Source organism: Gopherus evgoodei, unplaced genomic scaffold, assembly GCF_007399415.2.
Source record: "Gopherus evgoodei ecotype Sinaloan lineage unplaced genomic scaffold, rGopEvg1_v1.p scaffold_43_arrow_ctg1, whole genome shotgun sequence".
Taxonomy (NCBI): Eukaryota; Metazoa; Chordata; order Testudines; family Testudinidae; genus Gopherus; species Gopherus evgoodei.
Window position 1 is genome coordinate 58743 of NW_022060064.1, and position 23872 is coordinate 82614.

The 23872-nt window shown below is 58.5% G+C and overlaps 1 protein-coding gene across 2 annotated transcripts in view; it reads left to right on the top strand.

Annotated features, from left to right (window-relative positions):
- Positions 1-23872, top strand: part of DNAH2 (dynein axonemal heavy chain 2) — a 136762-nt gene that overhangs the window by 15329 nt on the left and 97561 nt on the right. For both annotated transcript variants that reach the window (XM_030546262.1, XM_030546263.1), the window contains exons 7-16: positions 9630-9868; positions 10308-10499; positions 10879-11036; positions 12513-12600; positions 15157-15362; positions 15842-15971; positions 16398-16580; positions 18334-18548; positions 18647-18793; positions 23595-23751. In XM_030546262.1, coding sequence (XP_030402122.1) covers positions 9630-9868; positions 10308-10499; positions 10879-11036; positions 12513-12600; positions 15157-15362; positions 15842-15971; positions 16398-16580; positions 18334-18548; positions 18647-18793; positions 23595-23751 — 1715 coding nt within the window. The remainder of the gene's footprint in view (positions 1-9629; positions 9869-10307; positions 10500-10878; positions 11037-12512; positions 12601-15156; positions 15363-15841; positions 15972-16397; positions 16581-18333; positions 18549-18646; positions 18794-23594; positions 23752-23872) is intronic.

Below are 23872 nucleotides of genomic sequence, written 5' to 3' on the forward strand. Positions count from 1 at the left end.
AATAACTTCAAGTTAATGAGAATGGTGCAGCTGCTGCATAAAGCGAGCACGTCCACCCTCTATCCCACACAAAACCCGTTCTCTCTCAGCACTGGCTGCTCGACTGCGTATCCCACCAATGCAAACTGTAAAAAGCAGTCAAATGAGTCAGCTCCCCATCTGCGTGGCTCTCATCTTGCCCTGATCTCCCTCCCTCTCACAGCCCATGTCCCTCCACCCTTATCCCGAGCAATACGCGTGAGCCGTAACGCCAGCCAGGCTCATTTATTCTATATCTATGTGTGTTTTGATGTTCAATCTAGGGTGGGTGTAGCTTTCCTCAAGTACATCGTATGTAGTGCTTTACCTGGCCTGTGTAACGTATCTGTAGCCTCGTGGTACTGTAGTGCTGAGGGAAGAGACGTCCAGTGACACTGAGCAGTAACCCATTGGGCACTGTACGTCCACAATGTGTAATTCAACTGTGGAACTCACTGCCCCAGGATCTTGTTGGGCCCATTAAGTTTTGCTGAATTTCAAAAGGATTTGACATGCTTCTTCGAGAGCTTGCTCACAGCGATTCCAGTTAGGCATGTGCACACTGCGTGCACGATCGTCGGAGGATTTTTACCCTAGCAACACCTGGTGGGTCGGCTGTAGAGGCCTCTGGAGTAGCGCCTTAATGGCGCTGGATGTATACCCCTGCTGACCCAGCGCTCCCTCAGTTCCTTCTTACTGCCCCTCACAGTCGTTGGAACTGCAGCACGCAGCATAGCTGTCCTCCACTCTCCCTAGCTTTTGCTTGTTCCCGTTGTTCTAATATGTATAGTTAGTATAGGGTAAATAGTGGTATAGTTATAAAGTTAGGCTTGTAGTTAAGTTTAGCAGGTTGGAAGGGGTCCTCCCCCTTCCTCCCTGCCTGCTGCCCGGGCTCATGCCCAAGGCTTTGGGTTTTAAGCCATGTTCAACCTGCTCAAAGCCTATGCCAACGGGAGACCCCCACGACTCTTGCCTGAAGTGTGTCTCGGGGAGTCTCACCAGGCCGAGAAGTGTAGGATTTGTAAGGTGTTCAGACCTCGAACCAAAAAGGAGCGAGACTTTAGGCTCAAGCAGCTCCTTATGGAGGCGGCCCTTAGCTCGGATCCCCTATCGGCCCGCCAAGTTCCAGCCCGGAGCGCGTCGGTGCACAGTGCCCCAGTGGCGGCTTCAGGTACGGCACCGCGGGGAGACTCGGATAGAGGCCCGCAGCACTAGACCTCTCCAGCACCGTGTCCAGTGCAAGTAGCTCGGCGCCGTTCCCTGTCTCCAGGACAGAAGAGAGTGCGCAAGCCGGAGGTGACTGTTTTGCAGCAACAGGTGCTGGCACCTCCTTTGCTAACCTTGAAGTCGTGTCCAGCACCAGAGCGACCGAGGGTGCATGCGCCAATATCGGCACTGTTGACTCCGGCACCGAGGGAGAAGCCATTGAGTCTGGTGCACACTGGCTCCCCGACCCGGACCGTGGTTGAGCCCTGGCTTCCGTCGATGCTGGAGACATTCACGACAGCGAGAGACCTCATTGCCTTCACAGAGCCGGCACCGGCACAGACTGTGGCACCGCCTCCAATATCTGTTATACCGTCTAGGAGCAAGCCTACCCTAATACGTCCGCCATCTCCTAGTGTGGAGACACGGCACCGCTCCCAATCCCGGTACCGTTTGCAATCCCGATGCCGTTCGCAATCCCAATGCCGTTCTCACTTGCGGCATGACTCCGGGCCGCAGTACTGTTTGGACTCCCGATGTCGCTCCCGGCACCGATTGCAGTGCTGATCACCTTCCTGGAGTCGATCCCGGCGCCGCTCCCGCAGACGTTCATCGTCGCGATCCAGGTCTGGATCCCGGTACTGGGTCGGTCATCGACGTCAATCTCGATCCCGGTACCACTTCCTGACACCTCACTGGCACCTCCAGTGACCCGGTACCGGTCTGCACTGCACCCTGGAGAGTCTACACAGATGTGCTCCACACCACCTTGGCCCTTGCGTACCGCCTCATAGTCATCACAGTCTGAGGGTGCCTTGTGCTCAGCCAACCCAGCTCCAGGCCAGGGTCAAAGGTAATATGGGCCAATGGCATGACGAAGGCCAAGACCCTAATCAGGATCCTGCACAATGGTCCTTCTGGACACTGTGGGCATACCACCAAGCCCAAAGGGTTCCATCGGGGGCCTCCCGTTCAGCCCATTATGAACCCTGGGTACCAGAAGCCACCATAACTCGTCCCCCTCCGGGGTGTATGGAAGCAGCTGCACCTACCCCAACGCAGGTCCCAGGCCTCGGTGTAGCGGATCCTGGGCAACAGGACTCCTCACTACACGATCCACCACAGGACCCCCTGGACCCTGTGGCATCTTCGTCATCTTCTCCAGACGAGGCAGTGGTGGGGACAACAGCCTTGGGTCCTCCCCCGATAGACCTTCGTGCCCACCAAGACCTTTTATGTAGGGTGTCATGTAATATGGACCTCCAAACAGAGGAGGTAGTGGAGTTGGAGGATCCAGTGGTGGACATCCTTTTGGCGGAGGCCCCATCCCGAGTAGCGTTGCCCATCATCCGCACCATCCAGACCAACGTCAAGACAATATGGCAGACCCTCGCCTCTATCCCACCGATGGCCAGAGGAGTGGAGAGGAAATACTTTGTCCCCTCCAAGGAGCATGAGTACCTCACCCTCAGCCATGTTCACTAGTGCTGTCCTCGGTGAACGCAAGGGAACGGCATGGTCAACAGGCCTCAGCACCCAAATCAAACCCTGGCATCGGGCATAGCCAGGCGTCTAAATCTGTTTGGGTGCAAAATTTATTCAGCGGGAGGTCTTCAGCTCAGGGTCACAAATCAACAGGCGCTCCTGAGTCGGTATTGCTATAACGTGTGGAACTCCATGGGGAAATTTCAGGAGTTAGGGGCCTTAGTGGAGGAGGGCAAAAAGGTGGCTAGGACCTCCTTACAGGCCTCCTTAGATGCAGTAGACTCAGCGGTTAGGACTCTGGCATCGGGCATAGCTATGTGACGCATCTCCTGGTTGCAGGTATCTGGCCTGCCACCAAAGCTGCAACAGACCCTGCAGGACCTGCCATTTGACAGGCAGGGCCTGTTCTCAAACAAGACGGACTCTAGATTACAGAGCCTGAAAGATTCTAGGGCTCTCATGCGCTCCCTGGGTACTCACACCCCGGTGACATAAGAACATAACATTAGAACATAAGAACGGCCATACCAGGTCCATCTAGCTCAAGCCTTTTAATCCGCAGCCTCAGAGCTTTTACCCTCCCCCTCGTCCGAGGCAGGACTTCTATAGAAGATGCGGACGAGGTGGTAGAAAGAAATCCAATGGCCACCAACCTGGTCAGAACCAAGGCCCTCCCAAACCATCAGCGGGGCCTAAGCAAAACGTTTGAAGGTGCGCCCGAGGACGGCGTATCAGTCACCACCCAGGATCCTTTCCCTCCATTTTGAGACCGTCTCTCCTGTATAACTTCAGACCGATGGGTTCTTCGCCCGGTGGAAAAGGGATATTCTCTCCAGTTTTCTTTCTCCGCTTCCTCCCATCCTCCCTCCCCTTCCCTCTTCAGGGACCCCTCTCACGAGCAACTCCGTATACAGGAGGTCCAAATGCTCCTGTCCATGGGAGAGATCGAGGAGGTTCCAAGGGAGCTAAGGGGCAGGGGGTTTTACTCCCGCTACTTCCTAATCTCCAAGGCCAAGAGGGGACTTCGACCCATCCTAGATCTGCGCTGACTCAACAAACTCATGGTAAAGTTGAAGTTCTGCATGATTTCACTGGAGACCATTATTCCTTCCCTGGATCCTTGGGACTGGTACACCGCCCTCGACATGAAGGACGCATACTTCCACATAGCGATTTACCCGCCGCACAGACCTTCCTTCGCTTTGTGGTCAATCACGAACACTACCAATTCTCTGTCTTTCCCTTCGACCTGTCCACAGATCCTAGAGTGTTCACCAAGTGTATGGCTATTGTGGCAACCTATCTTTGTTGTCAACGGATCCAGGTGTTTCTGTATCTCAATGACTGGCTCATTCGAGGCCAAACCAGGGACCGAGTTCAATCCCATGTTTGATTCTCCCTAAGCACGTTCCGCCGGCTGGGAAGTCGACTCTGGAACCAACCCAGAGAATAGAATTTATTGGGGCAGTCCTGGACTCCAGACTCGCCCGTGCTCTCCTGCCGGACGCACGCTTTCAGTCGATGGCGAGCATCATCGACCGCCTCCTAAACTTTCCGACTTCCACCGTAAAGATGTGCCTCAGCCTTCTGGGGCACGTGGCTTTGTGCACGTACGTAACCTGGCATGCCAGACTTTGGCTTTGCACGCTTCAGGCCTGGTTATCAACAGTATCGACCAGGTCGAGACAGCCTGAGCATGGTGGTCAATGTCCTGGAATTGGTTTTGACTTCCCTATGTTGGTGTCTGGACCCCACGTTGGTGTGCGATGGGGTACCATTTCACACTCCACAACCCACCTTGTACCTGGTCACAGGCTTATCATGTCTGGGATGGGGTGCCCACCTCGGAGAGCTCCAAACACAGGACCACATTCGATTTGACTCTGCATATCAGTGTACGAGAACTGATGGCAGTACGCTTAGTGTGTCAAGCGTTTTGCGAGCAGCCACATGGCCGTTGTGTGGCAGTCCTCACAGACAACACCACGGCCATGTTCTACATCAACAAGCAAGGGGGAGCCTGGTTGTCCTCTCTATGCTAGGAGGCATTCACCTGTGGGAATTCTGCATAGTCCACTCAATACATCTGATGGCGTCGTTTCTCCCAGGGGTCCAGAACACTCTGGCAAACCGCCTCAGCAGGTCCTTCCAGCCTCACGAGAGGTCCATTTGTCCAGATATCATCCACTCCATCTTCCCGAGGTGGGGGTTTCCCCAGGTCGACCTGTTCGCCTCGCACATCAATCGGAAGTGCCAAGTGTTCTGTTCTCTCCAGGGGTGCTCTCAGGGTTCCCCATCAGACGCTTTCCTACCTCTGTGGAAAGACCAGCTGTTCTGTGCCCTCCCTCCATCCCCTCTGGTCCACAGGGTCTGCTCAAGCTGCACAGGGACAAGGCACACATGATTCTGGTCACCCCAGCATGGCCCAGGCAGCACTGGTACACCACACTCCTGGAGTTGTCAGTAGAGCCTCCGCTCACGTTCCCACTGTGGCCGAACCTGATGTCGCAGGGCCACGGATGACTCTGTCACCCCGACCTGCAATCACTCCACCTTACATCATGGATTCTGCATCGCTAGCTTGGTCGGAGTTACTCTGCTCACAATCATTGCAGCAGGTTCTGTTAGGCAGCAGGAAATCCTCGGCTCGAGCCACGTACCTGGCTAAATGGAGGCGTTTCTCCTGTTGGTGCGAGCAGCATGACATGCCCCTGTTGCAGGCGTCGATACCTCTCATCCTAGACTCTCTCCTGTCCCTAAAGCAGCAGGGCCTGGCGATATCTGTCAGGGTGCACCTGGCAGCCATCTCGGCTTTTCATCCAGGAGAACGTGCTTCCTCTGTCTTCTCCAACCCGATGGTCGTTAGATTTCTGAAGGGTTTAGATCGCCTCTGCCCACAAGTGCGACAACTGGTTCCGGCGTGGGACCTTAACCTGGCCCTTTCCAGGCTCACGGGGCCCTGTTCGAGCCAATGGCCACCTGCTCACTCCTTTACCTATCTTGGAAGACAGCCTTCCTTGTAGCCATCACTTCAGTGAGACGCTCTGAAATCAGAGCCCTCACGTTGGAGCCGCCGTGTACAGTTTTCCATAAAGACAAGGTGCAGCTTCACCCCACCCTGCCTTTCTCTCCAAGGTGGTATCAGCTTTTCATGCGAACCAGAACATTTTCCTCCCGGTCTTTCATCCAAAGCCGCATGCTATGCATCAGGATCAACGTATGCACTCTCTCGGTGTTCGTAGGGCCCTCACATTCTATGTTGAGCATACGAAGCCATTTAGGAAAATGATCCAGCTCTTCGTTGCAGTGGCCAACCGGATGAAAGACCTACCGATCTCCTCGCAACGTGTCTCCTCTTGGATCACGGCCTGTATCCATGCTTGCTACGACTTGGCCAGTGTCCTGGCCCACACCTCACCACACCCACGCCTCACCACCCACTCCACGAGGGCTCAAGCCTCATCGGCTGCTTTCCTGGCCCAGGTTCCAATTCACGAGATCGGTAGAGCTGCGGTTTGGTCATCGGTACATACCTTTGCCGCTCACCACGCGTTAGTTCAGCAGTCTAGAGACGATGCCGCATTTGGTTCAGCGGTTCTGCACTCAGCAATGTCTCACTCCGACCCCACCGCCTAGGTAAGGCTTGGAAGTCACCTATTTGGAATCGATATGAGCAAGCACTCGCAGAAGAAAAAACGGTTGCTCACCTTTATAACTGTTGTTCTTTGAGATGCATTGCTCATATCCATTCCAAACCTGCCCTCCTTCCCCTCTGTCGGAATAGCTGGCAAGAAGGAACTGAGGGGGCGCTGGGTTGGCTGGAATATAGATTCAGCGCCATTAAGGTGCCACACAGCCAATCCACCGGGTGTTGCTCGGGTAAAAATTCTCCGACGATCATGCACGCAGCGCGTGCACACACCTAATTGGAATGGATATGAGCAACACATCTCGGAGGACATCAGTTACAAAGGTGAGTAACTGTTTTTTTCTATGGCTAACGAGACCCTCTACAGTTACATTAAATAGCATAAAAAATGCAGAAGAGCTATACAGTCTCATGTTTCAGGACACCGAAATGTCCTCTACGGGGAGATTATTCCATAATTGCCCATTTAGAGGGATTTTTGCACCTTCCTTTGTAGCATCCGATCTTGGCCACTTGTCAGAGACAGGATTCTGGGCTTGAGGGAGTTGGTGTGATTCTTCTGTTACTGCATACGCAAATTCAATTGACTGGATCGCTCAGGACAAGTAAAAAGCTGTAGATTGAATTATTTATGCAATATGTCTTGATTACAAGTAGTAAAGTGAAAACCGTGCGAAATTCCCCTATTGTTCCTAATGCGCGTGGTGCCAGTGACGCGAACAGGACTGCTTGTCTGGACAAGGTGGGCCCCGTTTGCAGATACGTGCGTCCCGGGATACCCCGCGTGTTTCTTTCAGTCAAAAGAATTGAGTTTGGGTAGAGGGAGCTGATTTCTCGTTGATTCCATCTCAATGCTAAGGTTATAAAACCCAAGAAAACATTTGACCTGAGATTTTAGAACCTTTTACAAGAGTTTAAATATGTCCCTGAAAAGTGTCCCCTACCCACGTTTCTTTTGAACCATGGAGGAGGAGGCGCAGAGGGTACGCGGTGGACATGAATGGCCCATAATGAGAAGGACTGTGTGTGCCACAGAAACCCAGGGCTGTCCCCACTAAAATCCTTGCAGGGCCAGCTGTTACGCCTGGCAGTATGTGTCTGAGTGAAACATCCAATTGCACACCTTGGGGCGGTTTCCATTATGACTGCGGCTTAGCTGTTACCAAGTACTGAGTGATGCTTGGCTATTCTAATGGCCGGGCTGCACGATCGTCTGACCCCTCTAATTTGGTGCCAAGATTGCTGCTCTCACACTGGGCTCCTAACTCGTAGATTGGCGCACCGTGACGATTAGCAGCTTCCACTCTGTGGAACGGGGAGGCGGGGAGAGCCGCAAGCTTAGTTCATTGAGTTCAGATAAACTTTTTCCTTCTGCCACCATCCGGTCAGTTACTTGGGTTACTTCCTAGTTCAGTGCACTCGGGTATCCGGCAAGTTGCGGCTCTGTGCCCGGGGTGCGGCGAATCACCTCTAGGGGTCACCCACGTAGGCCCCCTCGTCTTTGCGATGGCCCGGAACATGCTTTGCCGTGATGTACTCGGTACTAACAGATGCAGGTAACAACGTTGTTAAAAAGCCAAAGTCTCCTTGTAAGGAGCAGGGATGGCAAGGCATTCGGGGAGCCAGCAGAGCAGCACCTTACAAAGGGGAAATGTGGGACCAACCGGAGTGCAAACCGCTGCGCTCAGCTTTCCGCAGCTGCACCTGGGGTGAAGAGGAGCTCGTCGCAACAGCTTCTATCTGTCTTACAGTGTGTGTTTGATCACAACAGTGATACTAGAATAGCATCCCGCCCCCCCAGGTTTGTTCCCTGGGCTGGGAGCCAGGACTCCTGGGTTCTCTGCCTGGCTCTGGGAGGGGAGTGGGGGCTGGTGGTCAGAGTGGGGGGGGTTGGGAGCCAGGACTCCTGGGTTCTCTCCTGGCTCTGGGACGGGAGTGGGGGCTGGTGGATCAGAGCAGGGGGGCTGGGAGCCAGGACTCCTGGGTTCTCTCCCCAGCTCTGGGGGGGGAGTGGGGGCTGGTGGGTCAGAGCAGGGGGGCTGGGAGCCAGGACTCCTGGGTTCTCTGCCTGGCTCTGGGAGGGGAGTGGGGGGCTGGTGGTCAGAGCGGGGGGGGGGCTGGGAGCCAGGACTCCTGGGTTCTCTCCCCGGCTCTGGGAGGGGAGTGGGGGCTGGTGGTTAGAGCAGGGGGGGCTGGGAGCCAGGACTCTTGGGTTCTCTGCCTGGCTCTGGGAGGGGAGTGGGGGCTGGTGGGTTGAAGCAGGGGGGTTGGGAGCCAGGACTCCTGGGTTCTCTCCCCAGCTCTGGGGGGGGGAGTGGGGGCTGGTGGTTGGAGCAGGGGGGGCTGGGAGCCAGGGCTCCTGGGTTCTCTCCCTGGCTCTGGGAGGGGAGTGGGGCTGGTGGGTTAGAGCAGGGGGGCTGGGAGCCAGGACTCCTGGGTTCTCTCCCCGGCTCTGAGAGGGGAGTGGGGGCTGGTGGGTTAGAGCAGGGGGGCTGGGAGCCAGGACTCCTGGGTTCTCTCCCCAGCTCTGGGAGGGGAATGGGGGCTGGTGGGTTAGAGCAGGGGGGGCTGGGAGCCAGGACTCCTGGGTTCTCTCTCCAGTGCTGGGAGGGGAGTGGGGGCTGGTGGGTTAGAGCAGGGGGGGAAGGGAGCCAGGACTCCTGGGTTCTCTCCCCGGCTCTGGGAGGGGAGTGGGGGCTGATGGGTTAGAGCGGGGGGGCTGGGAGCCAGGACTCCTGGGTTCTCTCCCAGCTCTAAGAGGGGAGTGGGGTTTAGTGGTTAGAGTGGGGATGCGATAGAGCCCACCTAGGGATGATTCTTAGTCTCATCTGGCTGAACTTTACGACATTCTTAACACTAATGGAAAATGTAGCTTCCCACCCCGCCTCTGAAGTAGGGCGATCTCAGCGCCTGCAGTTCGCAGAGTGGGAAGCAGGAGGCCAGAAAGCTGACGCGGATTAGAACGCAGTGGTCCTGAATTTTAGCTCCTGTTTCTAATCACCAGGCCGCGTTCCCCTCCCAGAGCCCGGCATCCAGATGCCCCATTCCTTTGCTCAAACCACATCCCACCGGGGTCCATTATTCAGCACCACATGCTCTGCAGCAGAATGTCCCTGTCACGCCGGGGCAGCCAGTAACCTCAACGCTCCTCACACCCTGTCAGGCAGGACTGGGCGCTAAAGCCCAGAGCCTGGAAAGTATTTGGCGCCCATTAAAATCAGTGCCGTCTAAACCTCTAACGCCTTCAGCCTCGTCTGACTTTTTGTTCCAGCTTCTATGATCCACTGGACTCGGCAGATCAAGGAGGTGCTGAGAGCGCAGGAGGCGGTGGAGAGCAGGGAGAGCACGGGGCCGCTGGAGGAGATCGAGTTCTGGAGGAACCGCTGCACCGACCTGTCTGAGATCAGCAAACAGCTCTGCCGGCAGGGAGTGATGCACATCGAGTCCATCCTGATGCTCTCCAAGTCCTCCTACGTGGCACCCTTCCAAAGGCTCGCCAGACAGATCCAGGTAGGGGTGGAGACAGGGCCCTGCTGAGCCGGGAGCCCCGGGAGGAGTGCACCAGAGCCGGGTCCTGCTTTGGCCACCCTGGTGTAGAACCGTGTGCCGACCCTTGGCTCCTGAAAGGGAGGGGATCTGTACAGTACCCCAGTCCGTACATGCACCGTTACCGGTCCAGTTTGGGGCTTTGCGCGCGCACAGCTCTGTCGATGCCTCTCAAGCCCTGGAGAGGCAATGCAGGTTTACTTTGGTGCAGGAGCCGAAAAGGCCTCAAGAGTCTAACTTGGGCCTTGGAGCCCTGCAGGCAGAGCGTCCTGCTTTCCCTCGGAGCCTACACGACCTTGGTCCTGAGGCTTAGACCATCTGCTAGAAACCCGGATGGGATGAGCCCTTGGCGTTTCACTCTGGGCTCTGAGTTTTTCCTCTCCCCCCGGTGATTGCTTTGCAGGACGGGTCTGAGCAAGCGCAGTCGAACCTCCGATTCCTTTCTATCCTGAAAGAGCCGTTCCAGGAGCTGTCCATGCTGCGGCCCAAAGACATTCCTGACAAGCTTCCCCACCTCATCAGCCTCGTCCGCATCATATGGGTCAACTCCCCATACTACAACACCAGAGAGAGAATCACAGCCCTCTTCCGAAAGGTGGGGGGCTAGTGGGTTAGAGCAAGGGGGGTGCTGGGAGCCAGGACTCCTGGGTTCTCTCCCCGGCTCTGGGAGGGGAGTGGGGTTTAGTGGTTAGAGCAGGGATGCAATAGATCCCATCTAGGGACTATTCTTAGTCTCATCTGGCTTTGAACTTTACCAAGCTCCGCTCCTCGGTTCTACCCGGTGGCAGCGCATTCCTCAGGTTAATTATCCTCTGCCCCAAATCATTTCTTCCTGTCACTCTGAGGTGTGTTGCCACTGAACTTTGTGGCGTGCTAGGCTCTCCATTGCTGAGAGTTACTGCCCAGGAAGAGGCTTTGTTTACTTTAAGAGGCCGAGGCAGAGCTGTGCTGACCCTTGAATCATTTCTCCTTAGATGAGCAATAAAATTATCCTGATGTGTTGCCAAGACATTTCCCTGGACCGGATATTTGAGGGTTACGTGGTATCCAGCAGACAGTCGCTCCACGACTGTATCTCATGCATGAACTCCTGGAAGGATTGTTACCTGTACGCAGCTCAGATGCACAACAGGTGGGCAGCGGGAGGATGTAAGGGGGATGCCACAGCTGGTGAAAGAGCCCAGATTAGCTCCGCCTCTGGATGTCCCCCGAGTGGGGATGACCTGGGCATTGGCAGGATGATCTTCCCCCTCCCTGCTGCAGCCCTTCTGTCAGACTCCTCTGTATGGCCTGTTCAGTTCTTGGTACCTTGCCCAGGCTGCCAAAAGGTGGCCAGAGACATGCAGCCCACTAGGGACAAACCGAAACCCGCTCGGTGGCTGGGAGATGGGGATGAGTGGAACCAGTGAGCCATGTGCCTGGCTCCAGCCTCCCTCCCCTGGTTCTCCTGAGCGGCAGGAAGCAGAATCTATCATTATGATTAGGGATGTCAGGTTTAAGTGGGCGCCTGGTCCTTGACAATTAAATCTAAGTGTTACTTGTCGGCTTCAGATTCAGATTTGTCCAGCTTTTATAAGACAAAGACGTTAATGCACAAGCCAGGCAAATACAGCTGAGTGGGGATTAGACACTCGAGCTTTGCTCTCGGCGTCTGTGATCTCCTGGGTAGGATAATCCCCCTGGGTTTTCCTACAGCCCTGTCTGTGGGAAGAGATTCTGGGACATCTCACAGCACTTCCATTCTTTCCTGGGGTGCTCTTGAGAGGGTCTGCAGGCTTGATGTGCCCTCTGGGGGTAGATTCTCAATTCAGATAAGATCCCCAGATTGCCCCCTCAAGGGCTGAACTCACCACCCTGGGTTTAGCAGGCCAGTGCTCAAACCACTGAGCTATCTCCCCGCCCCTTTGCAAAATCCTGCCCTGGCATTCGCATGCCGGACCCCAGAGCCTGAGGTCTGTGAGCGAGGAAACTCTTGGGTGCACAGGTGCCAACTTTCTCCAGTGCTGGTGGGTGCCTGCGCTCCCCGCCCCTTTCCCCACCCATGGCCCCGCCCCAACTCCACCCTTTCCCTGCCCCTTTTCCAACCCCATCCCCAGAGTCCCTGCCCTAACTCTATCCCCTTCCTGCCCCTATTGGATCCCTTCCCCAGATCCCCGCCCCAGCCCCACCTCTTCCCCCAGCGCTCAGTGTTCCCCCTCCTCCCCTACCCCAGGAATCAGCTGTTTTGCGGTGCAAATGCTGGGGGGGGGGAGAAGCAGGACGCAGCAGTGTGCTTGCAGAGGAGGTGGAGGTGGAGGTAAGCTGGAGCAGGGGATGTGGGGCTGGGAACTGCCGGTGGGTGCTAAGCACCCACCAATTTTTTTCCATGGGTGCTCCAGCCCCGGAGCACCCACGGAGTCGGTGACATTCCTATCCGTTGTGCCAGCGGGGCCCTGTCTTCTGGCCCCAGAGCGCGGCTCTGCCTTTTCTGCAGGGCCCTGGGTTGCTGCCTCTGAGAAGCAATGGAGCTAACATGCCTGCCTAGGAGAATCTACTCCCCATCTCGGTGGCTTCCTCCGAGGTGGCTGTTGGGCACGACAAACCTTTTCTCCTTCCGCACTTCTAACAGGCTTTCCGGGAAAGGCTGGGTCCTGGACCAGACTAGCATCTTTGCCCAAGTGGACGCCTTCGTTCAGCGCTGCAAAGACCTCCTGGAGGTACGTGGCCATGGCACGTGATTCCCCCCTTGCGGTGACAGGGCTAGGGCTGTGGCCTGGCGCTGCCGTGCGGGATGAGAGTCTCACGGCAGCATTGGCACCCTGGCGTCATTGTGAGAGGAGGCTGCATCTCAGCCTGACAGTTACTGGTGTTCCATGTACTTGGAGCCAGCGGCTGCTCTCAGGCGCAGCAGGACAAATCCATCTGTTTCCGTGACAGAGCAGTTTGGCGCTCAGCGTTACGTACAGTGCCTGAGACAAGTAGCAGGTGCCGTGTAGCGATCGCTCTGGCATCAAGCACTCCCCACACCGAAAGCACAAGAGCGTTCCGTGCGACGGGATGTGGGGAGCTGCGCGGGAGGTGCGCAGCCCTGTGTCACAGTGGGGAGCCCCACCCAGCCTCGGGTGGTGGTGGGAACGCAGCCTTCTGCGTCAGCTGGGGTTTGCAGAGTGGCTGATCCTGCCTCCTGCTCCAGGTAGATTTCATGACACTGCCCCATTCTGGTGGTGATGCATGGAGAACTGTGGCAGACGCTCCTTCCCTGCAGCGCATGCAACGTCAGCACATCGTGCCGTGCTGCCCTGCATGCAGCCCGGGCGCCCACCTGGTTCTGCAGACTCAGGCTGCCCCACATCAGCTGTGTGCTTGTCTGCACTTCAGACTCTGCGGCAGTGCTTCAGTGAAGACGCTACCTATGCTGTTGGGAAGGGTTCTCCAGTCGGCGCAGGCACTCCCCCTCACTGAGAGGTGGTCGCTAGCTTGAAGGGAGACTTCTGTCTACACGGGAGTTAGGTTGGTCTAATTCCGATGCTCAGCAGTGTGGATTTTTCACACCTCTGAGGGTTTGTCTACATCACAAAGTTGCAGCGCTGGTGAGGGGGTTACAGCGCTGCAACTTAGGAGGTGTACACATCTGCAGGGCATCACCAGCGCTGCAACTCGTTGTTTGCAGCGCTGGCCGTACTCCTGTTTTGTCTCGGGTGTAGAGGATCCAGCGCTGGTGATCCAGCGCTGGTAATCAAGTGTAGACACTTACCAGCGTTTTTCTTGACCTCCGTGGAATAAGCAGGTATCCCAGCATACCTGAGGAAGCCTCTCTGGTAATCAAGCAGGTCTCCTTCCCCGCGGTTTGCAGGGGGGTTCGGGGAACGCAAGAGCAAACCGGGGGGAAGCAGGTCTCCTTCCCCGGTTTGCTCCAGTGTTCCCCGAACCCCTGTGGAAGCAGGTCTTCTTCCCGCGGTTTGCTCTCGCGTTCCCCGAACCCCCTCCGTGCAAGCAGGTCTCCTTCCCCGCGGTGTGCTCTCGCGTTCCCCGAACCCCCTCCGTGCAAGCAGGTCTCCTTCCCCGCGGTGTGCTCTCGCGTTCCCCGAACCCCCGAGCAAGCAGGTCTCCTTCCCCGCGGTGTGCTCTCGCGTTCCCCAAACCCCCGTGCAAGCAGGTCTCCTTCCCCGCGGTTTGCAGGGGGGTTCGGGGAACGTGAGAGCAAACCGCGGGGAAGGAGACCTGCTTGCACGGAGGGGGTTCGGGGAACGCGAGAGCAAACCGCGGGGAAGGAGACCTGCTTGCACGGGGGTTCGGGGAACGCGAGAGCAAACCGCGGGGAAGGAGACCTGCTTGGGGGGCTGTTCCGGGAACACTGGAGCAAATTGGGGAAGGAGACCTGCTTCCCCGCGGTTTGCTCTCGCGTTCCCCGAACCCCCCTTGAAGCCGCCCAACAGCACTGCAGTGTGGCCACATCTAACACCACTTGCAGCGCTGGTTGCTGTAAGTGTGGCCACTCTGCAGCGCTGGCCCTATACAGCTGTACCAACCAGCGCGGCAAAATTGTAGATGTAGACATACCCTCAGTGTCCTATTGACCTAATTTCCTAGTGTCGACTTTACTTGTGACTTTACATGGGTGTGACAGTTGGGCCAAGTAATCCACTGTGTGTCTCATACAGCCAATTAAATTGTTGCATGCAAATTAGCTGTAAAGTAAGGGGTGGTGGTTGAATCATAGACTCGTAGGACTGGAAGGGACCTGGAGAGGTCCTCTAGTCCGGTCCTCTGCACTCAAGGTGGGACTACATAATAGCTAGACCTTCTCTGGCAGATGTTTGGTTGATACCACGGACTCTGGGCATGGCAGATACATGCCTTGCTTTGCACGGGTGTCATTTGTAAAGTCAAAATAGCTGGGACCTTAAAAATTGGGTGGGAAAAGATGGCAAAACCCAGTGATGGTTGAACCTGGTGATATTCTGAACAGGAGCTCCCAAGCAGACTTGTAGGTGTTTCCCTCCCTCCTCACTGACTCAGCAGACATTCAGGGCTCCAGAGTGACACACAGATGGGTGACAACCCTGGAGTCTTTGTATATAGCTAACGATAATAACATCAGGGTGGGTGGCTGCCCTGCCAAGATGGGGTGGGGTTGGACTACATCTCCCAGCAGCCACTCGGTGCTCCCACAGCATGGAAATGTGTCCAGCCGGTCATTGGGGGTGAGGGTGGGATTCATGCCGAGCAATGGGAAGGCAAACCCGATAACGCTGCGGTGCGCTTGCCAACAGGTTTGCGACTGCCAGCAGCACTTTGCCCGCTGGGAGGATGGGAAGCAGACCCCACTGCCCTGTTTCTTTGGGCACCGGGGTCCCCAGATGACCCGGAACCTGCTGGAGATAGAGGAGACCTTTCAGAAGCACCTGCACACCCTGCGGAATATGAAGGGTGGGATCCTGGACGTGAAGAACACATTCTGGCACGAGGATTTTAACCGGTGAGAGGGGGCCCTCGGCTCGCAGGGCCCGGGGGCAGAGTCTTCCCCCTCTGACAGCTCTCACAGCGGGCATGGGGGTCAGTGCAGTGTGTGCCCTTCCTCTGCCGAGACTGCATGGGTCAGGCCTGGGCTAAGAGCATTGGCAGGGACCTGAGCTGGCAGGGACGGATTGGCCCCATTTCCTACCCCCATGGCCAGCAGTGGAAGAGCAGGGACATGCAGTGTCACAGTGGCCCTCCCTCCGTATTGTCGGCTAGAGCGGGCAGGAGGTTACAGACACAGAACGAGGGATGGTGAATGAGTGGAGAGGTAACTGACTCCTGGGTGGGGGAGAGACTGCGAGTGGGAGGCATGCTGGGAAGAACGGAGACGTGACCTGTTGAGGCGAGGGTGTTAACCCTGCAAGGTGGTGGAGAATTTGTGTCCTCTGTTTGCTGTTTCCCTTCTCGCTGCGAATCCCTGCCGCCCTGACACGCTAGGTTCCGCTCTGGCGTCAAAGACCTGGAGGTGATGACCCAAAACCTGATCACCTCGGCCTTCGAGACGGTGCGGGACGTGGAGCATGGCGTGGAGATCCAGGACATCTTCCACCACCTCTCCGCACGAGAGGTATGGGGCCGGTGCTAGGATGGCGGGGTGGGACCCTGGCAGAGCACTGTGTCCTGAAGACAAGGAACCTTTCCAGACACAGAGGCCAGACTCCTAGGCAGCTGTTGACCGGCTAGCTGGGAAGTTGGGAAGCTCCTGGAATGGGGGAGATTGGGGTGTCCGTGGGGAACAGCCTCTGGACCAGGTGGTTCTGAGTGGGGGCAGTTCTCAGACATGGCAGTCAGGGGGTGCTGGCTGTGGGAGGGCCGCTCCCAGGCTGGTTAGCTGGGGAGTACAGGGGTATTGACAGGCTATGTCAATGAGTGCATCTTCCAGAGGAAGTGGGGGGACCAGCCTCTGGATGCGGAGTGGGTTGCTGCATTGCGTGGGCTTTGGCCCAGTGCCTCACACCCCTCTGGGGCTCCGCTGGCCTCTTCCCTCCCCCAGGCCATCAAGCGCACCTTCGACAAGAAAGCCGTGGACGTCTACATGCTGTTCAACCGAGAGCTCTCCCTGGTCAACAAGGAGCTGAGCAAGAAGCTGCCGTTCCTGCCTCCATACATGTGCCATTATTCGGGCCTGGCGCACTGGCTGCGGGCTCTGCGCCGGCGCATTGACAGACCCCTAAAGGTGAGTATCCCACGGCCATGGCAAGACCCCAGTTCCAGCGTCTGTCTCTCCCTGTCTCATGCCCCCATCACACCCCAGTCATACCCTTCACACCCCAATCACATCCCGTCACACCCCAACCACACCATGTCACAGGAGAATTACACCCCAGTCTCACCCCTTCACACCCCAATCACACCCCTACACACTCCCCTGCCTTCACGCAGCACCGACCCAGATGGATGGTTCATCTCGCCTGACATCCCTGCTTCCGATCGGGGCCACGCCCTACTGCTTCCAGGTGGAACATGCCACCCCATTCCAGGCCAGGCTTGGGGGAGCGTATGTATGTCTGAAGTCTCCTGACGCTCAGCCGGGGACCCCCTTCCTCCCTGCATCTTGAAGGCTTGGAATTTCTGCCCAAGCCCTTGTCGTGGCAGATGTTGTTTTTATTCATCGAACTACCTCATCTGTTTTTGACTATTTGCCTCAATAACATTCTCTGACAGCGAGTTCCTTTGACAGGTTTAATTATACGTTGTGTAACAATAGAACTGCATTTCCAGCATCAGTCGCAAACCCTCCAGTACGCGCAGGCTTGAGACTGCCAAATCTGGGAGTGAAAATCACCTCTGCCTCTCCTACCTGCCCAGCGCAGGGCTCGGCCTTGCGGGGCCCACCTCTCCTCTGTCTGGCAACCACCTCGTGGCTCCTGTTTCTCTGCGCAGCATAAGGTGTTAGTCAGACAGTCGTGGGCTGCGTCAGCCCCGGAACACAGCTCTTGTTGGAAGGCAGGAGCTGATTGCAGAAGTGCCTCCTGCTCCTAGTTCTCATCTTGAAGGACCTCAGAGCGCTTTACGATCGCTTAACATGCCGTGGAAAGGCAGCTTCCCTTGGGGTGGAGCGTGGCAGGAGTTTGCCAGCCACCCGCCAGGGTTGCCCAGGGGTCGCTAACCCAGCACTGAAATGCAGCTGCCTCTGGTGTGGGACCCAGCTGCTGTTTAACAGTGTTGCTGCCCAGCGGTTTAAAACAGAACACAAGGAGAAGCCCGTGGCCGGCTGAAGGAGTCACCCAAGTTGGCCAGGACACCACTTTTCCACCCAGTGCCCTCTGCATATTCCCGCTTGTGAGCTGGGTTCAGCACAGTGTTGGGACTCCCCACGAGTGGAGCTGGCCGGGGCATCCCAACTGGGGCTGTAGTTATATAGGGGGTCATGCAGCCTTCACCTTCCTCAGTTTCTTCTGTTACCCCTCGAGAGTCCAGGGATGGAGAGGGGCGCGGGCTGAAAGAGGGAGCACGCCGGGAGGCTCGGAGCAGCCTTGTCACTCAGCCTTGCCACTCACTCGTCGGTGGCTCTAACGCCGACCGTGCGGCTCCGTGCGCGTTGGTTTCTTTATTGCGCTGAACGTCCAGTGAGAATTTGACCTTCGGATTTCGCTTGTTGGCCGAGCAGTCAGCTGATGCCCTAGCCGTGTTTGGGGAGTGCAGGGCTGGGACAGCAAGGGGCTGTGAGTGGGGACGGAGGGGCATTGGCAGAGGTAGGTGTGTGTTGCGACAGCCAGGGCAGGTAGGGGGACTGTGTGTCAGGAATGAAGGACAGCAGCAGAGCTGAGTGGGTTTCAGGACTGGAATAGTGGGGGGAGGAGTCAGGATCGAGGTGCAGTACCTGCCCCCCATTCACCCGCTTCCCAGCTAATGTCCTGGGTCCCTCCCCCCAGTGCCTCCCCAGTGGAAGTCAAACCACTGGCTGGGGTTCTCCGTCTGCCTTGCAGTGTCTCTCCAATGCCCACTTCTTGCCCCACATTGGGACCGGGGAGGAGAGCTTTCAGGCCTATCAGCTGCTCGTCCAGGCCATGGACGAGATTGAGAGGAAGACCTTCCAGGAGTGGACGCAGACCCTGGACAAAGACAGCCTGAAGCGCCTGGACACCCCCCTCCTGATCCCCAGCGCCGAGAAGAGTGGCATGTTGGACATTAACTTTGACAAGTAAGCGGGACCGGGCAGGGCAGGCTCGGCGGTGGCAGGCTGGCGCTGGCTGGGACAGGCCTTTCACGACAGCTGGCTGCCTGTGCTTCCTTCTGCAGGGACTTGCTGAAATTATTTGTGGAAATCCATTACTGGGAGCGGCTGCTCTTTGAGATCCCCCATTACGTGGTGGAAGTTTACGACAGGAAGGAGGATCTGCGCAACCTCCGGGAGAACCTGCTCCTGGTTGCCCGGGACTATAACAGGTTTGTCATCCCTGCCCTTCCGCTGCCGGTCAGATCCCTCTCAGCTTTCCTGGGCAGGGCCTGAGCCCTGGATGGCATTGGCACTTGGGAGTGGGACACAGACCCTGGCGCCTGCCTGTTCTAGGCACCAGTGAGCAGGACCGCACTGATTTCAGCTTTCACTCAAATCCCTGGTGGGTTACTCAAGATACAAGGGTGAGGGGAGCAGAGTCATTCTGGATACAGGCGCGAGGCAGTGAGCTCAGGATGAGGGTTAGTGGGCGGTTCACCCCACTCTGGCTAGCCCTGCCACAGCCGGGCCCTTTGCCCCTGTGTCTGGCCAGCCCTCTCGTCCCCACAGCTCCAGCCAGCCCCCACTCTGTTCACAATTTTGCTGGTTTTGGTGAGAATTGGGAAACCAGAGAAGCCTGATTTCCAGAGGTGGGCAGACCACATCTGGTCCTCAAGACCCTCCTGCCTGGCCCCTGAGCTCCTGGCTCGGGAGGCTTGCCCCCCGGCCCCTCCCCTTCTGGCGCAAGGCTCTGGACGGCGGGGTGGCAAGCTCTTGCCGGGCAGCGCAGCTGCAGATCCGCTCCCTGACCCGGTGTCTGTGCTGTATGGTGGCAGGGCTGGCTCCAGCCGGGCGGCTGCCTGACCTGGTGCTCTGTGCTGTACGGTGGCAGGGCTGCCTCCAGCCGGGCGGCTGCCTGACCCGGTGTCTGTGCTGCGCGGTGGTAGGACTGGCTCCAGCCGGGCGGCTGCCTGACCCGGTGTCTGTGCTGTATGGTGGCAGGGCTGGCTCCAGCCGGGCGGCTGCCTGACCCGGTGTCTGTGCTGCGCGGTGGTGGGGTTGGCTCCAGCCGGGCGGCTGCCTGACCCGGTGTCTGTGCTGCACGGTGGTAGGACTGGCTCCAGCCGGGCGGCTGCCTGAGCTGGTGTCTGTGCTGCGCGGTGGCGGGGCTGGCTCCAGCCGGGCGGCTGCCTGACCCGGTGTCTGTGCTGCATGGTGGTGGGGCTGGCTCCAGCCGGGCGGCTGCCTGACCCGGTGTCTGTGCTGCGCGGTGGCGGGGCTGGCTCCAGCCGGGCGGCTGCCTGACCCAGTGTCTGTGCTGCGCGGTGGTGGGGCTGGCTCCAGCCGGGCGGCTGCCTGACCCGGTGTCTGTGCTGCGCGGTGGCGGGGCTGGCTCCAGCCGGGCGGCTGCCTGACCCGGTATCTGTGCTGCACGGTGGTGGGGCTGGCTCCAGCCGGGTGGCATTGCTGCCTGACCGATGATCTGTGCTGTGCGGTGGTGGGGCTGGCTCCAGCCGGGTGGCATTGCTGCCTGACCGGTGCTTTGTGCTGCATGGTGGTGGGGCTGGCTCCAGCCGGGTGGCATTGCTGCCTGACCATTGCACTGTGCTGTGCGGTGGTGGGGCTGGCTCCAGCCGGGTGGCATTGCTGCCTGACCATTGCACTGTGCTGCACGGTGGTGGGGCTGGCTCCAGCCGGGTGGCATTGCTGCCTGACCGGTGCTTTGTGCTGCATGGTGGTGGGGCTGGCTCCAGCCGGGTGGCATTGCTGCCTGACCATTGCACTGTGCTGCACGGTGGTGGGGCTGGCTCCAGCCGGGCGGCTGCCTGACCCAGTGTCTGTGCTGCGCGGTGGTGGGGCTGGCTCCAGCCGGGCGGCTGCCTGACCCGGTGTCTGTGCTGCGTGGTGGTGGGGCTGGCTCCAGCCGGAAGGCATTGCTGCCTGACCGGTGCACTGTGCTGCACGGTGGTGGGGCTGGCTCCAGCCGGGTGGCATTGCTGCCTGACCGATGATCTGTGCTGCGCGGTGGTGGGGCTGGCTCCAGCCGGGTGGCATTGCTGCCTGACCATTGCACTGTGCTGCGCGGTGGTGGGGCTGGCTCCAGCCGGGTGGCATTGCTGCCTGACCGATGATCTGTGCTGCGCGGTGGTGGGGCTGGCTCCAGCCGGGTGGCATTGCTGCCTGACCATTGCACTGTGCTGCACGGTGGTGGGGCTGGCTCCAGCCGGGTGGCATTGCTGCCTGACCGATGATCTGTGCTGTGCGGTGGTGGGGCTGGCTCCAGCCGGGTGGCATTGCTGCCTGACCGGTGCTTTGTGCTGCGCGGTGGTGGGGCTGGCTCCAGCCGGGTGGCATTGCTGCCTGACCATTGCACTGTGCTGTGCGGTGGTGGGGCTGGCTCCAGCCGGGTGGCATTGCTGCCTGACCATTGCACTGTGCTGTGCGGTGGTGGGGCTGGCTCCAGCCGGGTGGCATTGCTGCCTGACCATTGCACTGTGCTGTGCGGTGGTGGGGCTGGCTCCAGCCGGGTGGCATTGCTGCCTGACCATTGCACTGTGCTGCACGGTGGTGGGGCTGGCTCCAGCCGGGTGGCATTGCTGCCTGACCGGTGCTTTGTGCTGCATGGTGGTGGGGCTGGCTCCAGCCGGGTGGCATTGCTGCCTGACCATTGCACTGTGCTGCACGGTGGTGGGGCTGGCTCCAGCCGGGTGGCTTTGCTGCCTGACCTGATGCCCTGGGCAGCGCAGCTGTAGTGCCGCCAGCCACCAGATCTCTAGGCAGTTCGGGAAGGGGGCAAGGAGCGGGGGGGGGGGGGGCAGGGGTTGGATAGAGGGCAGGAGAGTTCGGGGGGGTGGTGGACAGGGGGCAGGGGTGTGGAAAGGGGTCAGGGCAGTCAGATGGCAGAAAACGGGAGTTGAATGGGGGCAGGGGTCCCAGAGGGCAGTCAGGAAGGAAAGGGGGGTTGGATGGGGCGGGGAGGCAGTCAGGGGCAGGGGTTCTGGAGGTGGTCAGGGAGAAGTGGTGGTAGAATGGGGCAGGGATCTCAGGGGGGCAGTCAGGAATGAGAGGAGGGGTTGCATGGGGCGGCGGGGGGCAGTTAGGGGTGGGAGTTCCGAGGGCGTCGGGACAGGGAGGGAGGGATGGATGGGACAGGAGTCCCAGGGGGCAGTCAGGAATGAGAGAAGGGATTGGATGGGGTGGCGGGGGGCAGTCAGGGGCAGGGGTTCTGGGAGTGGTGAGAGAGAAGGGGTGGTTGGATGGGACAAGGGTCCCCGGGGGGCAGTCAGGAATGAGAGGAGGGGTTGGATGGGGCAGCGGGGGGCAGTTAGGGGTGGGAGTTCCGAGGGCGTCGGGACAGGGAGGGATGGATGGGACAGGAGTCCCAGGGGGCGGTCAGGAATGAGAGAAGGGATTGGATGGGGTGGCGGGGGGCAGTCAGGGGCAGGGGTTCTGGGAGTGGTGAGAGAGAAGGGGTGGTTGGATGGGACAGAGGTCCCCGGGGGGCAGTCAGGAATGAGAGGAGGGGTTGCATGGGGCGGCGGGGGGGCAGTTAGGGGTGGGAGTTCCGAGGGCGTCGGGACAGGGAGGGAGGGATGGATGGGACAGGAGTCCCAGGGGGCAGTCAGGAATGAGAGAAGGGATTGGATGGGGTGGCGGGGGGCAGTCAGGGGCAGGGGTTCTGGGAGTGGTGAGAGAGAAGGGGTGGTTGGATGGGACAAGGGTCCCCGGGGGGCAGTCAGGAATGAGAGGAGGGGTTGGATGGGCAGCAGGGGGCAGTTAGGGGCAGGAGTTCCGGGGGCGTCAGGGGACAGGGAGGGATGGATGGGACAGGAGTCCCAGGAGGGCCGTCGGGGTGAGAAGCAGGGGGGGTCGGATGGGGCGGGGGCCGGGCACGGCCTCCCCTAACTTGCCCTCCATACAATTTCAGATACCTGATATGGCCCTCAGGCCTCTGCTCTAGTCTCTATTTCAGCAGTGGCTGAAAGTCATCCCCACGCAATGCCCATTTGGTGGTCCCCGTGTAAATGAATTGTAGGGGGATGGGATCTGAATCCGGTTCTTAGCAGAACAGATGTCCCCATCACACCCCCCCCAGGATAATTGACGCTGATTGGCCCCCGTGTTGGCAGCCAGAACTCCCACTCCCTGCTGGAGAAGAGCCGAGGCCCATCGGTTGGGGGAATGTGTGTGTTTTGCGGGGAGGTTGCGTGGGGGACGCACCGTGAGTCAGGCTTCACCGCTACCGGTCTGGTACCCTCATCCGTTGGTAGGGAATGAGGGAGCTGCCTCATGACTAAACTGTCGGAGGGTGGGGGTAGGGGGAGGGTTTCAATTTGCTTTGCTCCAGTATTTTTAAAAGTGTGACGTGGGGGTGTTTCTCTGCGGAGAAAGTGTTGCTTGAAACAGGTTCGTTTTGGCAAGTGTATTTTTAACATGACCACAGAGGGAGTGTTTGTGTCAGGCTGACTCGGGGCACGCAGCCGGCTTGGAACAGATGTGACTGGGTGATCCACTGGGATGGCGGTAGGGGAATTCCTCCCCTTCCCCCCCCCAACCCATCCTGGTCAGACTGGCGTCTGGTCTCAGCCTGGCCCGATCCGACTTTCCGATCGCTTCCCCGACCGGGCCGGCTGCATCTTTGAGCTCGTTAACTTCCTGGCCTGGCCCTAGTGACTGAGGAGAGCGACAGCCCCGTTGGAACCTCCTTTCAGCAGACATGTAACAATACTAATCCCTAGCACTTTTCACCAGTGCTTTCCAAAGGGGGGCAGTCCTGTTTTACAGGTGGGGAAACAGAGGCCCGGGGAGGGCAAGTGGGTTGGCCAAGGTCACCTGGCCAGGCCAGGAAGTTAACAAGCCCAAAGATGCAGCCAGCACGGTCTGGGAGGTGATCGGAAAGACAAATCGGGCCTTAGGGACTCACCAATGACCTGTTTGGAGCCAGGCCCATTCTGTAGGCCGAGGGGAGGAATGCCCTCCGTAGCTCTGACTTGCTGATGGGGCTGGATCTCGCCCCCCGTGCCCCCGTAGGATCATTGCGATGCTGTCCCCGGAGGAGCGGGCCTTGTTCAAGGAGCGGATCCGATACCTGGACAAGAAGATCCAGCCCGGCTTGAAGAAGCTGCACTGGTCGCTGAAAGGGGCCAGCGCGGCCTTCATCAGTGAGTGCCGACTGCACGCCAGCAAGGTGAGCTTTTCTCTGGCCCCCCTGGTCCCCGCAGCCAGCCCCCAAAGCGCCATCCTTCCTCCACAGAGATCTTCAGGGGTCTCCAGCTGGCGGCATCCCAGTGATCCATGCTCTGCTCAGT